This window comes from Schistocerca cancellata, chromosome 4 (genome assembly GCF_023864275.1).
Source record: "Schistocerca cancellata isolate TAMUIC-IGC-003103 chromosome 4, iqSchCanc2.1, whole genome shotgun sequence".
Taxonomy (NCBI): Eukaryota; Metazoa; Arthropoda; class Insecta; order Orthoptera; family Acrididae; genus Schistocerca; species Schistocerca cancellata.
The window spans coordinates 366338406-366360707 of NC_064629.1; the positions used below are offsets into that span (position 1 = coordinate 366338406).

Here is a 22302-nt window from a genome sequence, read left to right on the forward strand (position 1 = left end):
TGTATCATACTCGCATTTCACTTGTCGAGTAGTAAGCTTCCATTGCTAACAAGTGGTGGAATAGAGAAAATGTAAATCTGCTACATCATTTGTACGTATAAACAGCGCAATAACAGTAAACACGTAAGTGAATCTGCGTTTGGAAGAACATAAAACACCATGATACGTGTCCACGGTTGGCAGTACTGTACAATAAGACACACAAATACGACGAAAACTAACGTAGCCTACAACACGACTCGAACCACGCAACTGATTGCAGACCACCTGATGGTATCAAGAGTGCTGCAAGACATCATAATACCCTGCCGACACATTTGACGAAGCGCCAATTAAACGGCTGTGCTAATACCTGCAACCAAGCGTCGCAAAGTCCTTCCTCCAAACATGTGTTTATCTCGGAAAGTCTGCGTTTCCGGACCCATGTTTACTGGACGTATTTTCCTTGTTTCTATGCTTACAACCATCTCTCAAAGTATTCGGCACTTTTTTATTGAACGCTCTGTATTTTTCTTCTTCAGCAATGATCGTTATAGAGCGAGGCAGCGCAATGGTTAGCACACTGAACTCGCATTCGGGAGGATGACGGTTCAAACCCGCGTCTGGCCCTCCTGATTTAGGTTTTCCGTGATTTCTCTATATCGCTTTAGGTAAATGCCGGGATGATTCCTTTGGAAAGGCACGACTGACTTTCTTCCCCATCCTTGCCTAATCCGATAGGACCGATGACCTCGCTGTTTAGTCCCCTCCCCCAAATGAACCAACCAATGATTCTTCACACACAAATATTTCACCAGGATACTTTTGAGAAGAGAAAGATCCAAGCAAATTTGTCTTTTATTTCTCTGTTTGTGAGGAACATGTCCTCTATCATGTTTCTAACTCCGTAAAAGCGCGCCGAAAAATGAGCAGTATGTAACTAGCAGTGAGCAGCTCCTGATATACTATAAGTAATATGCCGCTCAGCAGCTTAACATAAATGAAATAGCGTTCAACAATGATGCGACAAATCTTGAAAGTTCAATGTAACATCATAAAACTCAATATTGTTTGTATTGTTACAAACGGAACCGTCTGCCGCGATGGTAACATTTTCAAGAATTAAAAAGTGCGGCTGTAAGTTAACTTTAAAATTTGTTACTAGTGTGCTGCTACTCGTTATTTCTGAAGTGTGAGCAGGAGGAGACAGAATATTACAATCCCGAAGTAGAGCCGGCCAGTGTGGCCGAGCGGTTCTAGGCGCTTCAATCTGGAGCCGCGCGACCGCACCGGTCGCAGGTTCGAATCCTGCCTCGGGCATGAATGTGTGTGATGTCCTTAGGTTAGTTAGGTTTAATTAGTTCTAAGTTCTAGGGGACTGATGACTTCAGATGTTGAGTCCCATAGTGTTCAGAGCCATTTGAACCAACCGAAGTAGAAGAGCAGTAAAGCTTATTTGTTTCGACAGTGGATTGATGGAAATCCTACTCTAACAACACATGGAAATATAGCACTGTGCCAAGTTTGTGAACACACGTAAGGTTTATTTTTGTATTTTCAAAATATTGTGAAAAGCAGTATAATTTTCGAGTTAGTTATTGTTTTTATTTAACTAAATAAACCCACATTATATTTGTACCACTGTTATAGGTGCCCTTCGACAAAAATTTCCAGATTACACAACGTTTACAAAGAACTGGATGCATATCAAGAGAAATAGGAAAGTGTGTTTCCAACAAAACTGAGAAAATTGAAGGAAGGACTGCAGGTTTAATGTTTCTTCGGGTTGTGAATAAAGTGCTGCAAGGAGAATCTGAAAAAGAACGTAATGCTTATTCTGTAACTGACTTAGCCTGTTTTCGGTACTGTACTGTGACTTCCTGTGAATTAGAGAGATCTTTCTCTTCATATAAAAACATTTTAAGTGACAGAAAGAAATAGTTTCTTGCAGAAATCTTTGGAATGCATTTAATTGCTTATTGCAATTAATGCCAAAATAGATTGAGAGAGAGGGAGAGAGAGAAAAAAAAACGGTAATAAATATTAATTTTGTAGATGACTGAGTTGAAGAATAAATTTACAGTTTGATTACTTCATAAAGATTAGTAAATGTGAGATAATGAAATAATAAATTTTATTTTTATGTATATTTTAAAGTTTTTAGACCATATTTACCAGATTTTTAGATCATAGATGCATGCATATATTCATACGTTATTGTGCAATAAATCCGAGCTCTACGAATAACAGTAAGTAACGCATTTAAATTGAGCTAATGGTGAAAATCTTTCTCGCCACATTAGGTGTCTACTTATCTCGTGTTTCTTTAAATCTTCTCACAGCTATACAACTCCCCACAACACTCCAGACATGTATTAAATGTGTACCATCTGGTGATGAATCGCTAGGCGATTTGAAACCGGCCATGGTAAATAAAAATTGAAGACTAACAAAAGGCGACTGGTGGCAGTTATTTCTGGAAACCTTGTCGAAGTATCCCATACCCATAAAGCATAAAAGTTTCACTGTACATGTGCATACAGAGTGAGGTGAAACGGTGTTGGCGTGACTCAAGTTGCATTTGAATAGCAGACACCAGTTAGCCATTCAGTCAAGATGACTTCGCGTTTTCCGTAGTTTCGCCGGCCGGAGTGGCCGAGCGGTTAAAGGCGCTACAGTCTGGAACCGCACGACCGCTACGGTCGCAGGTTCGAATCCTACCTCGGGCATGGATGTGTGTGATGTCCTTAGGTTAGTCAGGTTTAAGTCGTTCTTAGTTCTAGGGGACTTATGACCACAGCAGTTGAGTCCCATAGTGCTCAGAGCCATTTGAACCATTTTTTCCGTAGTTTCCTTAAATCTGTTTTGACCAATGCCTTCACGATTTCGTCAATCAGCTACTTCCTTGCACCAACTGAGCTACTGCTCCGGCTCTAATCATCCGATGTCGACGACTAGCTAAACACTAATCATCCTTCCTTCCTTTCACACGACTATCTTCATCTTGCTGACTATGACCCTCTGAACTCGCAGCTTATCCTGGTGGAATGCTCCTGCTGAGGGTCATCTACTACGTGATGGTTATACACTCCTGGAAATTGAAATAAGAACACCGTGAATTCATTGTCCCAGGAAGGGGAAACTTTATTGACACATTCCTGGCGTCAGATACATCACATGATCACACTGACAGAACCACAGGCACATAGACACAGGCAACAGAGCATGCACAATGTCGGCACTAGTACAGTGTATATCCACCTTTCGCAGCAATGCAGGCTGCTATTCTCCCATGGAGACGATCGTAGAGATGCTGGATGTAGTCCTGTGGAACGGCTTGCCATGCCATTTCCACCTGGCGCCTCAGTTGGACCAGCGTTCGTGCTGGACGTGCAGACCGCGTGAGACGACGCTTCATCCAGTCCCAAACGTGCTCAATGGGGGACAGATCCGGAGATCTTGCTGGCCAGGGTAGTTGACTTACACCTTCTAGAGCACGTTGGGTGGCACGGGATACATGCGGACGAGCATTGTCCTGTTGGAACAGCAAGTTCCCTTGCCGGTCTAGGAATGGTAGAACGATGGGTTCGATGACGGGTTGGATGTACCGTGCACTATTCAGTGTCCCCTCGACGATCACCAGTGGTGTACGGCCAGTGTAGGAGATCGCTCCCCACACCATGATGCCGGGTGTTGGCCCTGTGTGCCTCGGTCGTATGCAGTCCTGATTGTGGCGCTCACCTGCACGGCGCCAAACACGCATACGACCATCATTGGCACCAAGACAGAAGCGACTCTCATCGCTGAAGACGACACGTCTCCATTCGTCCCTCCATTCACGCCTGTCGCGACACTACTGGAGGCGGGCTGCACGATGTTGGGGCGTGAGCGGAAGACGGCCTAACGGTGTGCGGGACCGTAGCCCAGCTTCATGGAGACGGTTGCGAATGGTCCTCGCCGATACCCCAGGAGCAACAGTGTCCCTAATTTGCTGGGAAGTGGCGGTGCGGTCCCCTACGGCACTGCGTAGGATCCTACGGTCTTGGCGTGCATCCGTGCGTCGCTGCGGTCCGGTCCCAGGTCGACGGGCACGTGCACCTTCCGCCGACCACTGGCGACAACATCGATGTACTGTGGAGACCTCACGCCCCACGTGTTGAGCAATTCGGCGGTACGTCCACCCGGCCTCCCGCATGCCCACTATACGCCCTCGCTCAAAGTCCGTCAACTGCACATACGGTTCACGTCCACGCTGTCGCGGCATGCTACCAGTGTTAAAGACTGCGATGGAGCTCCGTATGCCACGGCAAACTGGCTGACACTGACGGCGGCGGTGCACAAATGCTGCGCAGCTAGCGCCATTCGACGGCCAACACCGCGGTTCCTGGTGTGTCCGCTGTGCCGTGCGTGTGATCATTGCTTGTACAGCCCTCTCGCAGTGTTCGGAGCAAGTATGGTGGGTCTGACACACCGGTGTCAATGTGTTCTTTTTTCCATTTCCAGGAGTGTATTTAAAGTGCAGCTGGAAAAATATTAGCTCCAGTTTTCGCCAACAGGTACAAGCCTGGCGCTGTGAGTGCAAGAAACACGTAGAAAAGGTCAAACTCGTGAGAAAGGTATAATGTTGATTTTATTATTAACCGCCACTTACACAGTTTTGTTCAATATGAGCACTGGAGACGTGGACGAGATGCCGTACAGGGCCAGATTTGCATCTGGTAACCAAAATTGGAACTGACTTTTTTCAAGCGTAAATCGCTTCCGCAGTAACGCATTAGCACATCTACCAAGTTTCGCTGCTATACAATAATTACAACCCACACTGGACCTCTGTGAGTAGCTGCACTTTACTTGTAGCCACCTGGTATATCAAAGCTGTGTAGGGAAAAATACAGGTTTGAAATTCTTCTGCAACCGCACTGTCTAGAACATTAATGCTGCCATTCCCAGGCATAGTTCGTTAATTTTCTTTCCTGTGCCCTAGAGGGCAGAGTTGCGCGTAGTCAGCAGTGCACAAAAATGAGTAAGCGTGTGCTCTTTCCTATATTAAGGACTGGCAACCTTACGAATCGCTGTGATAATCAGCCGGCACGGCGCTCGTTGCGCGACGCTAAATGAGAAATTTGTGTCTGCGAGCCAGGAAATGCGTCCAGTCGTCAGTTCAGAGATACAACCACGCAAAGCACAGTCTAGAAGCCGCCGATAGGCCCTTGAGATAAAGACAAAAGGAGCAAAATCCACCGCTGACTCGTATTTGGAAGTTCGTACGTATCCGACCGCGGAGGATAGTCTAATTCGTGTAACAAGCTTATATGTTTGTCCGTAAAATGAATAATTCTATAATTTAATATTCAAAACGGTAAAATTACACGACAAAACATTCTGATTACACTTTCCATGGTGGAACAGGAATCCTAACAACGAGGATATTCTTATGATATTTGTAGGACAGAAAGAAGCTTCTTACAGATCTATAAGAAATAAAATGCTTGTGATGTTGAATATAGTGGAACCGAATTACTGAAGGTAAGTAATACATGGTGTCCTAAGCTCTTAGGGTTAAAATTATAGAGATGGTAGAGGACTTTAATATAAGTACTTTGAGATAAGGAAATAATAGTGAGAAAGGAGTATGGAATACATAATACTTTATGATTATATAGCGTCTTCTTTTCCTGTCCTTTCTGTCCCCCCACCCCCACCCCCACCCCAACCCCCACCACCGCTCCTGGTCCCCTGTGGCGCCATTTGTGCACCCCATCTGTTACCGCAAGTGAAAGTGTGAGAATGTTTTCGAAATGTGCAGGATGTGCGTACCACACCGGCATTCACCTAGTCAGATGTGTAAAACTGCCTAAAAACCATATCCAGGCTGACCAACACACTGGCCCTCGTCGTTAACCGGCCGGGCGGATTGGATCAGGAACCAGCGCGCCACCCTGAATCCCGGAAGCGGTGTGCTACCGAGCGCGACTGTCCAGGCTCGTCTTTATAGTTATATATCACATTACAGAAACAAGTTAAGCTCGCAGTATCTGTTCAAAGTGACTACCGCCACTCTCAAATCACGCATTAAAAAGAAGCTTAAAATTTTATCGCACTTTTTCGAATATCCCTGTTGCCTGTTGCACAATGAGACAAGCAGACAGGAGAATACCATCTAGTTCCCCTTCAGTTTCATATGCCACTAGGTCTGTGTAACCCCAAACGAAAGAGTCTGTAAGAGCAAGACGTAGCAATCGCACTAACCATGGAACAGGACTTCCCTTTCCAATGCGGTGATGTGGGTATCTGTTGATCAGGTGCTTACGTTAATATCGAACTGGGCTGGCGAACAGTGATGATGAAACCGAATACTGTGGCGAACAACGAGAGGTACAATTTGGCTCTTAGTGGGATACTATATCTCGACGTTCTGTGATCAGTATCACCAAGAAATATGAGGGGGCGCTGAAAATTAATAGGCTACTACGGAATTTTTTATGTGAAAAATCTTAAAGATTTTTAAATAAAACAAACTTTAATAACATTCTTCGCCTTTGTTTTTCATGTGTAACATAGTTACCCTAGCGACGAACACATTTCTCCGAACGAGAGACTAATTTGTTGATACCGTCACTGTAGAACGTTTTACTTTTTTTCGGACCACAGCCCGCCTCCGCTTGCACCGCTTCGTCACTATGAAAGTGAAGTCCGCGAAGATGTTCTTTAAGTTTTGGAAACAGATGAAAATCGGATGGGGCCAAGTCGGGACTGTATGGAGGATGATTGATGACAGTGAACCCAAGGCATCGGGTTGTTGCGGATGTCGCAGAGCTCGTGTATGGTCTGGTATTGTCATGCTGAAGGAGAGGGTGCTCCACGTGTGAACGAAATCGAAAGTCGATTACCTCACGCTGTTCTTCACGCACCGACGTGGTTACGTTACACACCGCCATCATACACGCCGCAGTTCGGAGCCTTCTAACGGCAGAGGGATGAAATATGTAGACATGAAGAATAAAGATGTAGAACGTTAATTACGTTTCCTTTATTTTAAAAGTATTAAAGTTTTCACATAAAAAATTCGGATTACTTTTCAGCACGCCCTAGTGCCATGGAAAGGTTTGAACTTTGTACCAAAGCCCAGACATTTGCCAGTTGTTGATTTTACGAGTTCAGTCGAACAGGCTGTTTTTAAACTGCATCCAGCGCTACTCTGGAGGCCAGCAGCGAAGCATGCTGTCTATTGACGAGGGCACTGTCGCCTAAGAGTAATATTACAATAATTCAGTGATCTGCTTTGATTTCTGTCAGGGTGGGTCCTGATATTGTTATCTTACCCACGAGAAGGGCAATGCTACGGTTGTGTTGGGAGAGCGGGCTTGTGTACATAAGATTCAGTGTTTGCTATCTGATACAGCATATCGCAGACTCACAATCAGTGCGACCTGACGAAAACGGGTGAGAGGAAGATTAACACTCTCCCAAAAATAAGTCTGTGCCGCAGTATGCTACGAAGAGTCTTAATTCTTACTGTGCTGCCCTCCTTGATTATGATATACCACAGAAACTAGCATTGTTTTCCAAAACGCGCGAACATTAGATGCTCAGCTCATGCACTTCACATGAGACATACACTATGTGATCGAAAGTATCCAGACAACCCCCAAAAACATACGTTTTTCATATTAGGTGCATTGTGCTGCCACCTACTGCCGGGTACTCCATATCAGCGACCTCAGTAGTTATTAGACATCGTGAGAGAGCAGAATGGGGCGCTCCGCGGAACTCACGGACTTCGAACGTGGCCAGGTGATTGGGTGTCACTTGTGTCATACGTCCGTACGCGAGATTTCCACACTCCTAAACATCTCTAGGTCCACTGTTTCCAACGTGTTAGAGAAGTGGAAATATGAAGGAACACGTACAGCAAAAAAGCGCACAGGCCGAACTCGTCTATTGACTGATAGAGACCACCTACGGTTGAAGATGGTCGTCATGTGTAATAGGCAGACATCTATGCAGACCGTCACACAGGAATTCCAAACTGCATCAGGATCCTCTGCAAGTACTATGACAGTTAGGCGGGAGGTGAAAAAACTTGGATTTTATGCTCGAGCGGCTGCTCATAAGCCACACATCACGCCTGTAAATGCCAAACGACGCCTCGCTTGGAGTAAGGACCGTAAAAATTGGACGATTGAACAGTGCAAAAACGTTGTGTGGAGTGACGAATCACGGTACACAATGTGGCGAGCCGATGGCAGGGTGTGGGTATGGCGAATGTCCGATGAACGTTATCTGCCAGCGTGTGTAGTACCAACAGTAAAATTCGGAGGCGGGGTGTTATGGTGTGGTCGTGTTCTTCATGGAGGGAACTTGCACCCCTTGTCGTTCTGCGTGGCACTATCACAGCACAGGTCTACATTGATGTTTTAAACACCTTCTTACTTCTCACTGTTGAAGAGCAATTCGGGTATGGTGATTGCATCTTTTAACACGATCGAGTACCTGTTCATAATGCACAGCATGTGGCGCAGTGGTTACACGACAATAACATCCCTGTAATGGACCGACCTGCACAGAGTCCTGACCTGAATCCTACAGAACACCTTTGGGATGTTTTGGAACGCCGACGTCGTGCCAGGCCTCACCGGCCGACATCGATACCTCTCCTCAGTGCAGCATTCCGTGAAGAATGGGCTGCCATTCCCCAAGAAACCTTCCAGCTTGCGAGAGTGGAAGCTGTCATCAAGGCTAAGGGTGGGCCAACACCATATTGAATTCTAGCACTACCGATGGAGGGCGCCACGAACTTGTAAGTCATTTTCAGCCAGGTGTCCGGATGCTTTTGATCACATAGAGCATTGAAGAGGCACCCAGGTGCAGCTGGCGTTACTGGATTCAGCTATGCACTGATGCCTATTAACGACAGTTTAGTCGTGCAGGGACTGTAGATACATTTGTAGCTTGTTTGATAACTTTTCGCAGATCGAACGTAACACGTACTCTGTATGAAGAGTCATCCTCAGACTTGCAACAAATATTCGGCTGTTATTCGGCTATTCGGATGCTTTTATTCTATTCGGCCGAATATCGAATATCTAGGTACTATTTAGCTGAATAACGAATACTTAAGTAAGATGTTCTGTTGTAGTCGGAAAATTCGTACAATGAAAATACTGATTTATTTTATAATAATGTACTTTTCTTGTAATCATTAAAGTAGTCATAGGTACATAATCAACATCCGTATTATAAAATTTAACAAAACACTAGGTATCAAATAAAATAACTTTATGTATTCTGCGGACTAAACACGCAGATGGGTAACAACTGTGCGGGTTGGACGGCGCGGTGTGGAAGGGAGGTAAGTACATTGGAAAAAACGAGCGAGAAGCAAACGCGTCGATAGAAGATTTACCGCCACGTGTCGGCCGGATACTTTTGCCTAATATTCAGTTATTCGGCCAGAAAACCCGTAGAATATTCGGTATTCGGCATGTGGCCGAATATACTATTTGTTGCAAGTCTGACAGACACCTAAATAATTTCAGGTGTAACCAGTGTAAGACTAACAGAGTGAATATTTGTTTTAATGTTACATATTAATGATCTAAAAGATAGTTTTGGTGGCTACTTCGGTAACGATAAAAGTTGCCACTTTATTTGTGGCTCGGTGGGTAATGGTCAGACTACAAAGATTCAGGGTCCAACACTCAGTCAACCCTAGAATTTTTTTGTGTTACTCATTGCTCTGTTCATCTCTTGCAGTGATTTATATACTTGAAAAACGGCATTGCACCTTGGTTAGGAGCCCACGTTGAGCTGTAGGTCCTCCTATGGCGGAATAGGGAAATCTAGTGGTCGGAGGAAGACAAACGCGTACCATGTGCAAAATCAAATGGCTCTGAGCACATGGAACTTAACTTCTGAGGTCATCAGTCCCCTAGAACTTAGAACTACTTAAATCTAACTAACCTAAGGACATCACACACATCCATGCCCGAAGCAGGATTCGAACCTGCGACCGTAGCGGCTGCGAAGTTCCAGACTGTAGCGCCTAGAACTGCACGGCCACCCCCGGCCGGCGTACCATGTGCAGCAAACCGCTATGATGTTCAAACCCACCTTCGGATTGAGGGCAGCGTTAGTTTCCGAGTATAGATGTGGATTTCTCTAGTTATTGTGGATGGACCTCAAAAGGTGTTGCAAATGTTACTGAAATGTTCTTCAGAGTGCAATAATTGTGGATGGAAATGGACTCAGCCTAGCTGCTCGCTGGAAAGGCGAGTGGAGCAAATAGTTCCCCGCCTTTCATAATATGCCTTGCCTCACCGCTACTCCACCCGGACTCGACAAGCCTCCCAAAATTCGGTCTACCTAAAATAGAATACGAACGAACTGTGGAAGATCTGATGAATGGTTGTGTATGTGGGAAAAAATAGCTTCTCCAATGCGCGATTGTAGAGCTGCTAGGCAAATCATACAACAAATAGTTTAAGACTGCCCCCTGACAGCCTTTACTGATGACCGTTCCGAATTTTTGCTTGCAACCGGAAAGGCGGTAAAATTTATCAGAAATATGGTTATTCGGTCGTAGTTGTGTTCCCGTATACTTTGTGGTTTTATGTATTTTTGTATATATTCTTTTATTCTTTTTCTGTGATCTGTAGGTTTTGGATGCAAACTTAATGGTTGTATTGTAGACAACTTAAATGTATTAATTCGTGCGATGTACTATGCCATACGCTAGATAAATCTATAAACGTCAACATATGGTAAGATGTAAGTGGAAAATTGCTGAAATACATAAAACGAAATACTGTATTAATTTACAGTATGCATGGATGCGTACTATAAACCGTGGTTGCTAAATGCACAGTAACTTGTTTTAAATAGCAGAGCAATTGCCTAAATCTCAAGTTATGAAAAGTGAAGATTGTCATGTGTATGTTTGATTTGGAAAATCAGTCTATCTACACTGAAAGATACCGCCGCAGCGTATCGACAGAATATAACGGATAAGGCATATTAACGTAAACCGAATCCGTTTGCCGATGGAGGCAGACTACACTGCTTCGAATAGCGTGCCACAGGTTGTACAAATGGTACAGCCAAAAACGCTTATGGTATATTAATATTAACTGAATCCACTTGGTGATGAAGTTATACTGTACTGAAACGTCTAGTGTAATTGTAAAACAAAACTGACTGTGATATTAGTAATAAAATTTTGTCATTAGTGGACTAAGGACCGCAGCTTATATTTTATTGAAATGACAACGACCATCAATAGGTGTACGGATTTTATTTTGTTAAACTATCTTCTGTTCAGAGTGTTTACTATTTATTCCCTGATGGTTTGCATTAATAAAAGACATTTCGTACGGATACTGCAAATTTGGGTTAAAGTGCACTCTTTCGTGTCTAGTGTAGGCGACATAAATTACTGCGATGGAAGGATCCTACAAAAGCAACGGGCGATTTTGCAATATGCTCATCAAGCAGGGACCCTTACGACGTAAGATAAATGTAAAAGACAGAGAAGATGCGAAGTCGTTCAGTCAGCGCGACAGCGTTACAGAGATCATCATACGACGCCAGTGGCACACACTACGAAACAAATGACGTTTAACGTTAACATTTCGAGAGTGTAAAATTCGACTAGACTCGGGAAAGCCGGCTTCTGTGGTCGAGCGGTTCTAGGCGCTTCAGTCCGGAACCACGCGGCTGCTACGGTCGCAGGTTCGAATCCTGCCTCGGGCATGGATGTGTGTGATATCCTTAGGTTAGTTAGGTTTAAGTAGTTCTAAGTCTAGGGGACTGATGACCTCAGATGTTAAGTCCCATAGTGCTTAGAGCCATTTGAATTTTGAAGACTGGGGAAACATACTGCTTCCTGGCGGATATATCTAGCGAAATGAGTATGACACTAGTATCAGAGAAATTCGAGATATTACTGAATCTGATGACCGGTCGAAACTTCCGCGCACCATTCGCAAATGAAATAGGAAAGGTAGTGAAATGACGTTAGTGGCACGAGAACTATTCGCGCTACACACAATAAGGCGGTTTGCGCGGTATAGATGTAGATGCAAAAGTAGGTCTACATCTTCATGGCTACTCTGCAATTCACAGGTACGTGCCTGGCAGTGGGATCATCGAACCGCATTCACACTATTTCTCTACTGTTCCATCCTCGAACATCCCGCAGGAAAAACGAACACTTAAAGCTTTCCGTGCGAGCTCTGATTTCTCTTATTTTATTACGATGATCATTTCTTCCAACGGAGGTGCGCATCAACAAAATATTTTCGCGTACGGAGGAGAAAGTTGGTGACTGAAATTTCGTGAAAAGATCTCGCCGCAACAGAAAACGCCTTTGTTTTTATGATTGCCACCCCAACTCGCGCATCGTATCCATGACACTCTTTCCCCTATTTCACGATAATACAAAACGAGCTGCCCTCCTTTGAAATTTTTACAATGTCCTCCGTCAGTCCTATTTGGTAAAAACACTATAAAAATGGCTCTAAGCCCTATGGGGCTTAACATCTGAGGTCACCAGTCCCCTAGACTTATAACTACTTAAACCTAACTAACCTAAGGACATTACACACACCCATGCCCAAGGCAGGATTCGAACCTGCGACCGTAGCAGCAGCGCAGTTCCGGACTGAAGCGCCTAGAACCGCACGCCCATTCGTTCACCTTCCCCACATCATTATCTATGTGATCGTTAGTTTCAGTTTTCGTAATTCTTATCCCTAGATATTTAGTTGAATTGACAGCCTTTAGATTTGTGTGAGTTATCGTGTAACCGAAATTTCGCGGATTCCTTTTGGGTACGTACTATCATGACCTCACACTTTTCATTATTTAGGGTCAATTGCTACTTTTCGTACCATACAGATATCTCGTCTGAATCATTCTTTAAATCGTTTCGATCTTCTTGTGACTTCAGTGTACGTTAGATGTCAGCATCATCTGCAAATAGTCCAAAATGGCTGCTCAGATTGTCTCCTAAATCAGTTATACAGATTAAGAATACCAGAATCACAGTCAACGATGTACAGATATTTTCATTAAGTTTTGCTGATGATCAAGCTATTATAGCACAAGATGATTATGACCTTGAGTGCATGATACGACGTTTATATCAGTAATACAAGAAATGGGGATTACAAATGAGTTTAACAAAAACAGAGTTGGTTGGTTGGTTGGTTTGGGGAAGGAGACCAGACAGCGTGGTCATCGGTCTCGTCGGATTAGGGAAGGATGGGGAAGGAAGGCGGCCGTGCCCTTTCAGAGGAACCATCCCGGTATTTACCTGGAGCGATTTAGGGAACTCACGGAAAACTTAAATCAGGATGGCCGGACGCGGGATTGAACCGTCGTCCTCCCGAATGCGAGTCCAGTGACTTACCACTGCGCCACCCCGCTCGGTAAAAACAGAGTATCTGGTGGTGAATAGTGATGCTAAATTTGAAGTACACATCAATGACAAAGCAGTTATGAGACAGGTAGAGAAATTTAAATATCTCGGGGCACATATTGATAAAAATGGATTGGGCCATACAGGAGTAAAATATAGAATACAGCAAAGCAGAAAAGTGTTAGGGTGTATGAATTCTTTTTGGGGGGTAAGAATATTTTCAACAGGAATAAGAAAAGAGGTGGTAGGATAATCGTTGAATCAGTGCTATGCTATGGATCAGAACTATGGATCTTAAATGCGGATCTCAAAAGAAGACTAATAGCTGTGGAAATGGTTTATTTGCGTAGGAGTGCGAGAATATCATGAATCGAAAGAAAAACTAATGAGGAAGTAAGAACTAGAATGCAGTCAAATGATACAGTGATAGAATTGAAAGAAAATCAGTAAAATGATACGGACATATGATGAGAATGCCAGATCATCGGTGGCCAAAAAAGGTTTATGAACGGAAATCACCCGACAGACGTAAGCGAGGAAAACCACGACGTTCTTGGACAGACCACATAAATGGAGTAATGGAACATCGGAGTATCGACAAGAAAGATGCGCCGGGTAAAGAGGCTTGGCGGAGGATAACAGGAATATAACAAGATGTTGTTACTAATTAATCTTTGTATTGATTAATCCTGTAATAATAATAAGAAGAAGAATACCAGAGGTCCTGTAACACTTTCTTGGGGAACGTCATGTATTACTAATATTTTACCCGACGGCTTCTTGTTAGTTACCACGAACTATGGTCTTTCTGGCATGAAATGAGGCCGCACAACTGAGACGATACGCCCTAGGCACGACGTTTGATTGGGAGCCACTTGTAGTCCGGCCGTGTCAGACATTTTCTCCGCTCGAGAACTGGGTGTCGTACTGTCCTTGTCTTCGTATCGATCGTCATAACTGTCACTAGAATCATCTGCATGGCGTCACACGACAAGTCGAAGCCTATGTAACTTCGTACCACAATACAGCTTGACCCTAATGAATATTCTGAATCCTCGAAACACACTGGCGTATCGTCTTTTCACTGCTGAGACGGCTGTATAGGCAGGTGCCGAAAGCCAGTACATAAAGAACAGCCGCTTCTGAGGAATGGTATTCTGCAAATTTAGAAATATGGGATCAATCTGAGATCCCCTGTCGATAGCACTCATTATTTCATGAGAGTAAAAAGAGCTAGTTGTATTGCACAAGAACGATATTCTCTGAATCCGAGCAATGTTCAAGGTAATTGATGATCTTCGAACACAGCATATGTTCCAAATTTCTGCTGGAAACCGACCTCAGTGATATGTGTCTGTGATATCTCCTATTTCCTTTCTTGAGTATTAGTGTGACCTGTGCAGCTTTCCAGTCTTCAGATGCGAATCTTTCATCCAGTGAGCGGTTGTACGTGCTTTCCAAGGATGAGGCTGTTGTATCAGCATACTCAGAATGGAATCTAATTGGTATATGATCTGGACCGATTACTTGCTTTTATTAAGTGATTTAAATTGCTTCGCTATACCGAGGATATCTGCTTCTAAGTTACTCATCTTAGTAGCAGATTTTGCAAAAACAGACATAATGTCTTATGGGATAACAGCAATCAGTGATTTTATAATGTTACTTAAAATCCGTCTTGATTGCAATTTTTTTTTTTATTATTCATATGACCGGTTTCGGTTCATTCAGAACTATCTTCACATGTGACGTAGCATGTGAAAGTTGCTGGATTTGGACGGGTTACTCCTGTAACTGAAATATCAGATCTGAAGATGGTTCTGAATGAACCGAAACCGGTCATATGAATAATAAAAAAAAATTTGCAATCAAGACGGATTTTAAGTAACATTAGTAGCAGATCTTGATTCGAAATCTGGAATACTTATTTTGGCTTCTCTGGTGAAAGAATTTCGGAAAATCGTATTTAGTAACTCCGCTGTAGTGGCACTGTCACCAAAAAATTAGCATCGTTGTGGTGCAGTGAAGGCGTTGATTATGTCTTGCCGCTGGTTTACTTCGCATACGACCAGAATCTCTTCGGATTTTCTGCCAGATTTCGAAACAGAGTTTCATTGTGGAATCTATTAGAAGCATTTCACATTGAAATGAGCGCTAAATTTCGAGCTTCTGTGAAACTCGTCAACTTGGGGATTTCGTGTTCTTTTAAATATCGCATGGTTTTTTTTTGGTCCTGCGACAGTGTTCTGACCTGTTTTATGTACCATGGGGGTCAGTTCCGTCTCTCATTAAGTTTTTTTGTGTAAATATCTCAATTGCTGCCGATACTGTTTCTCTGAATTTGAGCCACAACAGATCTACGCTTACAGCTAGTTCGGAAGGAATAGAGACTCTTAGGAAGGCGTCGAGCGAATTTTTATCTCCTTTCTAAATACATACGTTTTGCGTTTATTTTTGGTGGTTTTGAACGTTACAGTATTCAGTCTCGCTACAACGACTCTCTGTTTCCGCCATGATGCTCGCCATTTTCTCAGGATTATTTGTTGCTAAAAGATCAATATGCTTTCGCAACCATTTACATTTCGAGTGGGCTCTTGAATAATTGCTCAAAATGATTTTCGGTGACAGCATTTAGTACACTTTCGAACGTAATTGACATTCTTAAGTTACCAGAGTCGTCTTGACACAACATTTACAACTTGACATTTTCAGGGGTTGTTTCAAGGCGACTCTGTTATTCGGCTGACGATCCGAGATTTCACCTGCAAAATTCGTAGAGACAGACGTTAATTCTTATACAAATTTGACGTGGTCTTCAATCGCTACTCGCAGTAAAAACCACGGCTGCTATATTACGATCCTATATCACAAAACCGACGTTGTCGTACTGTTACGAATGTTAGACACTGACTAAAAGACAGATGCAGATATAAACTTTTTGAAAGATGCTGCTGGCTACAGCTGTCAGAGAAGTGAAGAGGGTATAAGTGAAGGTATCGGGAAAGAAGTGAAGATATTTTCTCTGATGAAGGAACAGTCGAGCGTAGGAACAAATGGAAAGAGCGTAACACAAAAAAGCAGAAAGTCACTGCTAAGGTATAAGCCGAAACGTGAAAGATAGAAAAGCTACACAGAGCAAAATACTCGCGAGCACATCCGAGAAGAGATGATTTAATCTACGGTGATTTCACAATTTAACGGAACACTTAAATCAACCTCGGTGCGTAAAAAAAATTTATGCCGACTGTAAACTGTGAAAAGATGGGTAGGGGATACACGACAATAGTATAGTTGTCTACCTGTAGAAGAAGCCCTCGAAGCGGTCGAGCAGGCGCACGGAGTCGCTGCGCTGCTGGAAGGCTCGCGACATGGAGGGCGGCGGCGGCGTCGGAGGCGGCGGCGTCGCGGCGGCCAGCGTGGCCGGCAGCTGAGCCTCCGACAGGTCGCCGTCGTCCTCCGGCTCTGCCAGCGGCGCGCGTCCGGCCTCCATGTCAGCGAAGCGATACGTCGCGCAGCCGGCTTCGCAATGCCGGCCGGGAGCCGCCGCTTTGTCCCAGCTGCGCGCCTCCGTCGCCAGGCGCCGCCACCGTTGCTGCCAGACGCAGACGCCAGCCGCCCACACCCACACGGCTCTCGATGCGGAGGCGCGCCCTTCCCGGTACTTTATAGGGCTCCAGCGGTAGCAACGTCAGTCAAAAGCTCTTTGAGACGTGACTCCCCGCTCGAAACTAATCTCGCGTGGTAGATAAGTTCCCGTTTTGTTTCCTGGAATCCACAGAGGGCACCTTCCTTGCCCTCCGTACAGACATTCACAGCACTTGGCGACCTCTGCATCTATATCCAGCCGTGGATCCGAGGGAGGTGCGGCGGGGTGGGGGAATGGGACTGGGGTTTAAAATCGTGGGGATTTAATTTTTTTTTTGGTACTATGCGACTTTATGAGGTTATCAGTCGCCTAGAACTTTCAACTAATTAAACCCAACTAACCTAAGGCCATCACACACATCCATGCCCGAGGCAGGATTCGAACCTGCGACCGTAGCGGTCGCTCGGTTCCAGACTTTAGCGCCTAGAACCGCACGGCCACTCCGGCCGGCTCGTGGGGATTATGACGCCCATATGTAAAACCGTATTACTAATCTCTGAGGTAAACAACTTATTATGATCACATACAACATGTTATGCATTTTATTTCTATTATTAAGGTGAGTGGAATCTGTGGCAATGTGGGTGTGTCGGTAACAGGTGGTGGTTGGGATGACGTGGCGTCTATAGCCCCACTCTCAGACCATTTCTCTGCGGTTCCGCTCTCGAACAGCACGCACGAAAATTGATGACTTAAACCTTTCCATAATTTCGTTTCCAGTGGGTCCGCAGGTTGTATGAGGTCGAAGAATGACATGCTTTATTATAAATACAAGTTCTTTGGTGCACTTTTTATTCACCAACTCGTAGTGATACAAGTTACACGGGAGCTCGCTTCGACGATTTGCTATTATCAATTGTACCTTTCAGACGATGAATAATAGGCGTAATATTGTACCTCGCGTCTATGTTAGTCTATGTCTACATATAACTTCTAATGCTGACGTCTTAGCTAGTGTGGCGTGGTCCATACAGTATCTTGGAGCGTAAATGTCAGTTGTCAATTTCTTATGATATCACCACGTTATTTACGTGTTTACCTTTCACTTGTGTGATCATATAAAGTTAGGCTATGACAGCTTTTCTGACAGTTTAGGCTCGAGCGATGCTATATGTTTATAACAAAATATCTATTTCGCAGAAAGTCAGTGATTACGTTTAATTTTACAGAGATAGTTTTTTTTTTTGTTTTAGGTAAATGATGAGTGTCCTATTGTTTTGCGTTTATCGCGATGATTTACTCATTTGTTTAGTAACGACAGCAAAGTTTTGACGAATTTTTTATGTTTAAAATCTGTTTCTTCGTTGAGGATGTTTTCTGGGTATTTTTCTGCATGATTGTAGATATTCATTTCCTCCAAAATGTTCAAATGGCTCTGAGCACTATGGGACTTAACTGCTGTGGTCAACAGTCCCCTAGAACTTAGAACTACTTAAACCTAACTAACCTAAGGACATCACACACATCCATGCCCGAGGCAGGATTCGAACCTGCGACCGTAGCGGTCTCGCGGTTCCAGACCGTAGCGCCTAGAACCGCTCGGCCACTCCGGCCGGCTCCAAAATGTTCACTGCATGTCCTTTAGGTACTGTGTTTAAAAATTTTAGGGCATTTTCAATACTTTCTGCTTAATGTTGTTGGCTTTTTAAATGCAAGCAGAAAGTGGATTGGTTGCTTTCGCAGTCTCATGTGTGTTCTTTAAACCTGATTCCGAAATTCCTGCCTGTTTTCCCGACATATCTCTTATTTTATCGCAATGGCAGTTTCTCTCTTATAGGTGGGAATCTCGAAAATAGTTTGGAATTCGAAAGAGAAAGTAGGCGCTTCCAATATCGTGAAAAAATCTCGCCGCAACGTAAACGTCTCTGTTTTAATGACTGTCACCCCAACACTCTCTTCTACTTCGTGATAATGCAAAACAAGCTAGCCTTCTTTGAACTTTTTCGATGTCCTCCGTGAATCCCATCTGTCAAGGACCTTATATCACGCATCAGTACTCTAGAAGATGATGACGCATGGTGCAGGGAATGGCAATTGAATCTCAATGTAGACAAGTGTAATGTGCTGCGAATACATAGAAAGAAAGGTCCTTTATCATTTAGCTACAATACCGCAGGTCAGCAACTGGAAGCAGTTAATTCCATAAATTATCTGGGAGTAGGCATTAGGAGCGATCTAAAATGGAATGACCGTATAAAATTAATCGACGGTAAAGCAGACGCCAGACTGAGATTCATTGGAAGAATCCTAAGGAAATGCGGTCCGACAGCAAAGGAAGTAGGTTACAGTACACTTGTCCGCCCACTGCTTGAATACTGCTCACCGGTGCGGGATCCGTACCAGACAGGGTTGATAGAAGAGATAGAGAAGATCCAACGGAGAGCAGCGCGCTTCACTACAGGATCATTTAGTAATCGCGAAAGCGTTACGGAGATGATAGATAGACTCCAGTGGAAGACTCTGCAAGGAAGACGCTCAGTAGCTCGGTACGGGCTTTGTTGAAGTTTCGAGAACATACCTTCACCGAGCAGTCAAACAGTATTTTGCTCCCTCCTACGTATATCTCGCGAAGAGACCATGAGGATAAAATCAGTGAGATTAGAGCCCACACAGAAGCATACCGACAATCCTTCTTTCCACGAACAATACGAGACTGGAATAGAAGGGAGAACCGATAGAGGTACTCAAGGTACCCTCCGCCACACACCTTCAGGTGGCTTGCGGAGTATAGCTGTAGATGTAGATGTAGAACAGGAGCGGTGTAGGCATTCTCTTAGTAGATTTGTTGCGTCTTCTAAGTATTCTGTCAATAAAACGCAGTCTTTAGTTGGCCATCCCCAGAATATTTTCTGTGTAATGATTCTAATTTAAATTCGTATTTGTAGCCCCTAGCTATATAGAAGAAACGACAATCTTTCTATTTACATCAAATCGATTCGCAATTGCGAATAAGGACTACCATCAACTGTACAATGAAATCACAACGAAAATTTGTGCTCGATGGGGACTCGAACCCGGATTTCCTGCGTATCGCGAGCGGTCACCTTACAATCTGACTATCCTTGCACAACTCATTGAGAGACCCAAACTTCCATAGGTACGATATTGCAGTGCCTGCATGCATGCCCAAAGAAATTTTGCATCAGAATCAGAATAACAGAGGCACTACAATATCGTATTTATCTGCCTATACCTGGCAAGCGACTTTCAAGTACAACGTCTGACCTGTACGAGAATATACTTAATGGATGTACGAGTACAGGTCGTAGACGCAGAGTTAACGACATATGGAAGTTTGGGTCTGATCCGCGTTCGAGTCCCGGTCCGGCACAAATTTTCATTGTCGTCATTCCCTTCTACAGCTGACAGTTGTCGTTATTCGCAATTGCGAATACATTTAATGTACAAACTTCCATATGTCGTCAGCTCTGCATCTACGACCTGTACGCGTACATCCATTATGTATATTTCCGTGTTTCGTAACGGCTGTGGTCGCCGCCGTGCCTGTTCCTTTGGACGTTCATGCATGTCCAGAGGAATTTTGAATCGTAATGAGAATAACACAGAGACTGCAATTCCGTGCATTTTTATTTGTTTCATTTTCCGTGTAATAAAAATTTAACACAGATTTTTCGTACTCGTGTGTAGAATCCCACACTGTTGTTCACGGGGTAGGTCGATGTGGCCGAGCGGTTCTAGGCGCTTCAGTCTGGAACCGCGCGACCGCTACGGTCGCATGTTCGAATCCTGCCTCCTGCATGGATGTGTGTGATGTCCTTAGGCTAGTTAGGTTTAAGTAGTTCTAAGTTATAGGAGACTGATGACCTCAGATGTTAAGTCCCATATTGCTCAAAGCCATTTGAACCATTTGTTGTTCACGGTCAATTGTCAGTTCTCGCATCATATAGTTATCTTCTGTAAATCGTTCTGTAGTTCATTTTGATCTTGCGATGACTTTACCATGCGGCAGATGACAGAATCATCTGCAAAAAACTTAAGAGGGGTGCTCACATGGTTTTCTAACACGTTCATGTACAGTTGTGGACAAAACGAGCGAGACCCCTCGCCTTTTCGTTATGCTGATCCGCACAGCTTTAAAGTCTGCTACACAGCATAACAGGCAAGACGACGAAGTGCTACCAACATACTGTAAACAGGCGTGAAATTGAAAAACCATCCTAAATTTGTCAGACTGTTAAAAATCATGTGTAAGACTATATTAATGCTGATTAGTGTGCTAAACACAACACGTAAATATAAGATATAAATGAAAGAAGAAACGCTACTTAGTATGAACTGCACTAATAAAAATGAATTTCAGCTTATCGAGATAACATAACTGTTTTAGTAAGACAAAGTGCCCCAGATCGTTACGAATTAGCAAAATATTATGCTCATTCGGCCGCGAAATGGTCTGTGTCTACGTTCAGACCAGTCATACTGGATTACCGTTGCTGAACTACCATGAAAGTGCGCAAATTTAGCAATGCGTGAAGATTCGTAACGAAATTCAGTTAAAATTCATTCAGTGCCACACTTAAGTCAATTCACTTATTGACAGAAGCGGAAAAAGTAGGCAGTAACAAGTATGAAATTCTACAAGAGTTTCATATCGACATCCACTGATCGCTGAGACAGAATGAAGGTCGCAATAAAACGTATTGGGGGCGCAAGAATTTCTTAAAATTCCTTTACTGATATTCTATATGCCTCCATCGAGATTAGAACCTAAAACGAACCAGACCTCCCTTGCAGTAGCAAACACCTTTCACTACGCTAGCAGACAACCCAGGCAAACAGCCCTCTATTATTACCCCAGACATGAATAAGCCGGAAATTTCACAATGAAAATGGCAAAATGATCTGCAGTTTCTGTTACATAGAGCTTTCTGGATTCAAAAACATGAATTGTCTATCTTCATGTCACCGCTTATGTGACAATCGTTCCGGATGTTTATCGAAATAACAAAAAACTGTTATTAGCGAGTAAATTTAGTAGGATAATTCTGCACCACCCCAGGAAATAAACGGCGACGTAGCTGCCAAACGTATTCTACAATGTTTCGAATTCTCCATTAGACGTGCCACAGCCAGGAAACGTTCATTAGCCGAAGTGTTCCTTAAGGTAGCTAGCAATGGGAATGGTCGCACATCTAAAACGCGGTGGCATTAATAGTGGGATCTGAATTACCACGTGTATAGGCAAATGGATTTTATTTGCATTCCTGTAAACGTGATTTGGATCGAAAGCGTAGCT

The 22302-nt window shown here is 43.8% G+C and overlaps 1 protein-coding gene across 1 annotated transcript in view; it reads right to left on the minus strand.

Moving 5' to 3' along the window:
• LOC126184199 (uncharacterized) overlaps window positions 1-16889 on the minus strand; it is a 324649-nt gene extending 307760 nt beyond the window's left edge. Inside the window, exon 1 of the mRNA XM_049926567.1 lies at window positions 16699-16889. Coding sequence (XP_049782524.1) covers window positions 16699-16889 — 191 coding nt within the window. The remainder of the gene's footprint in view (window positions 1-16698) is intronic.
• Window positions 16890-22302: the final 5413 nt, after the last annotated feature.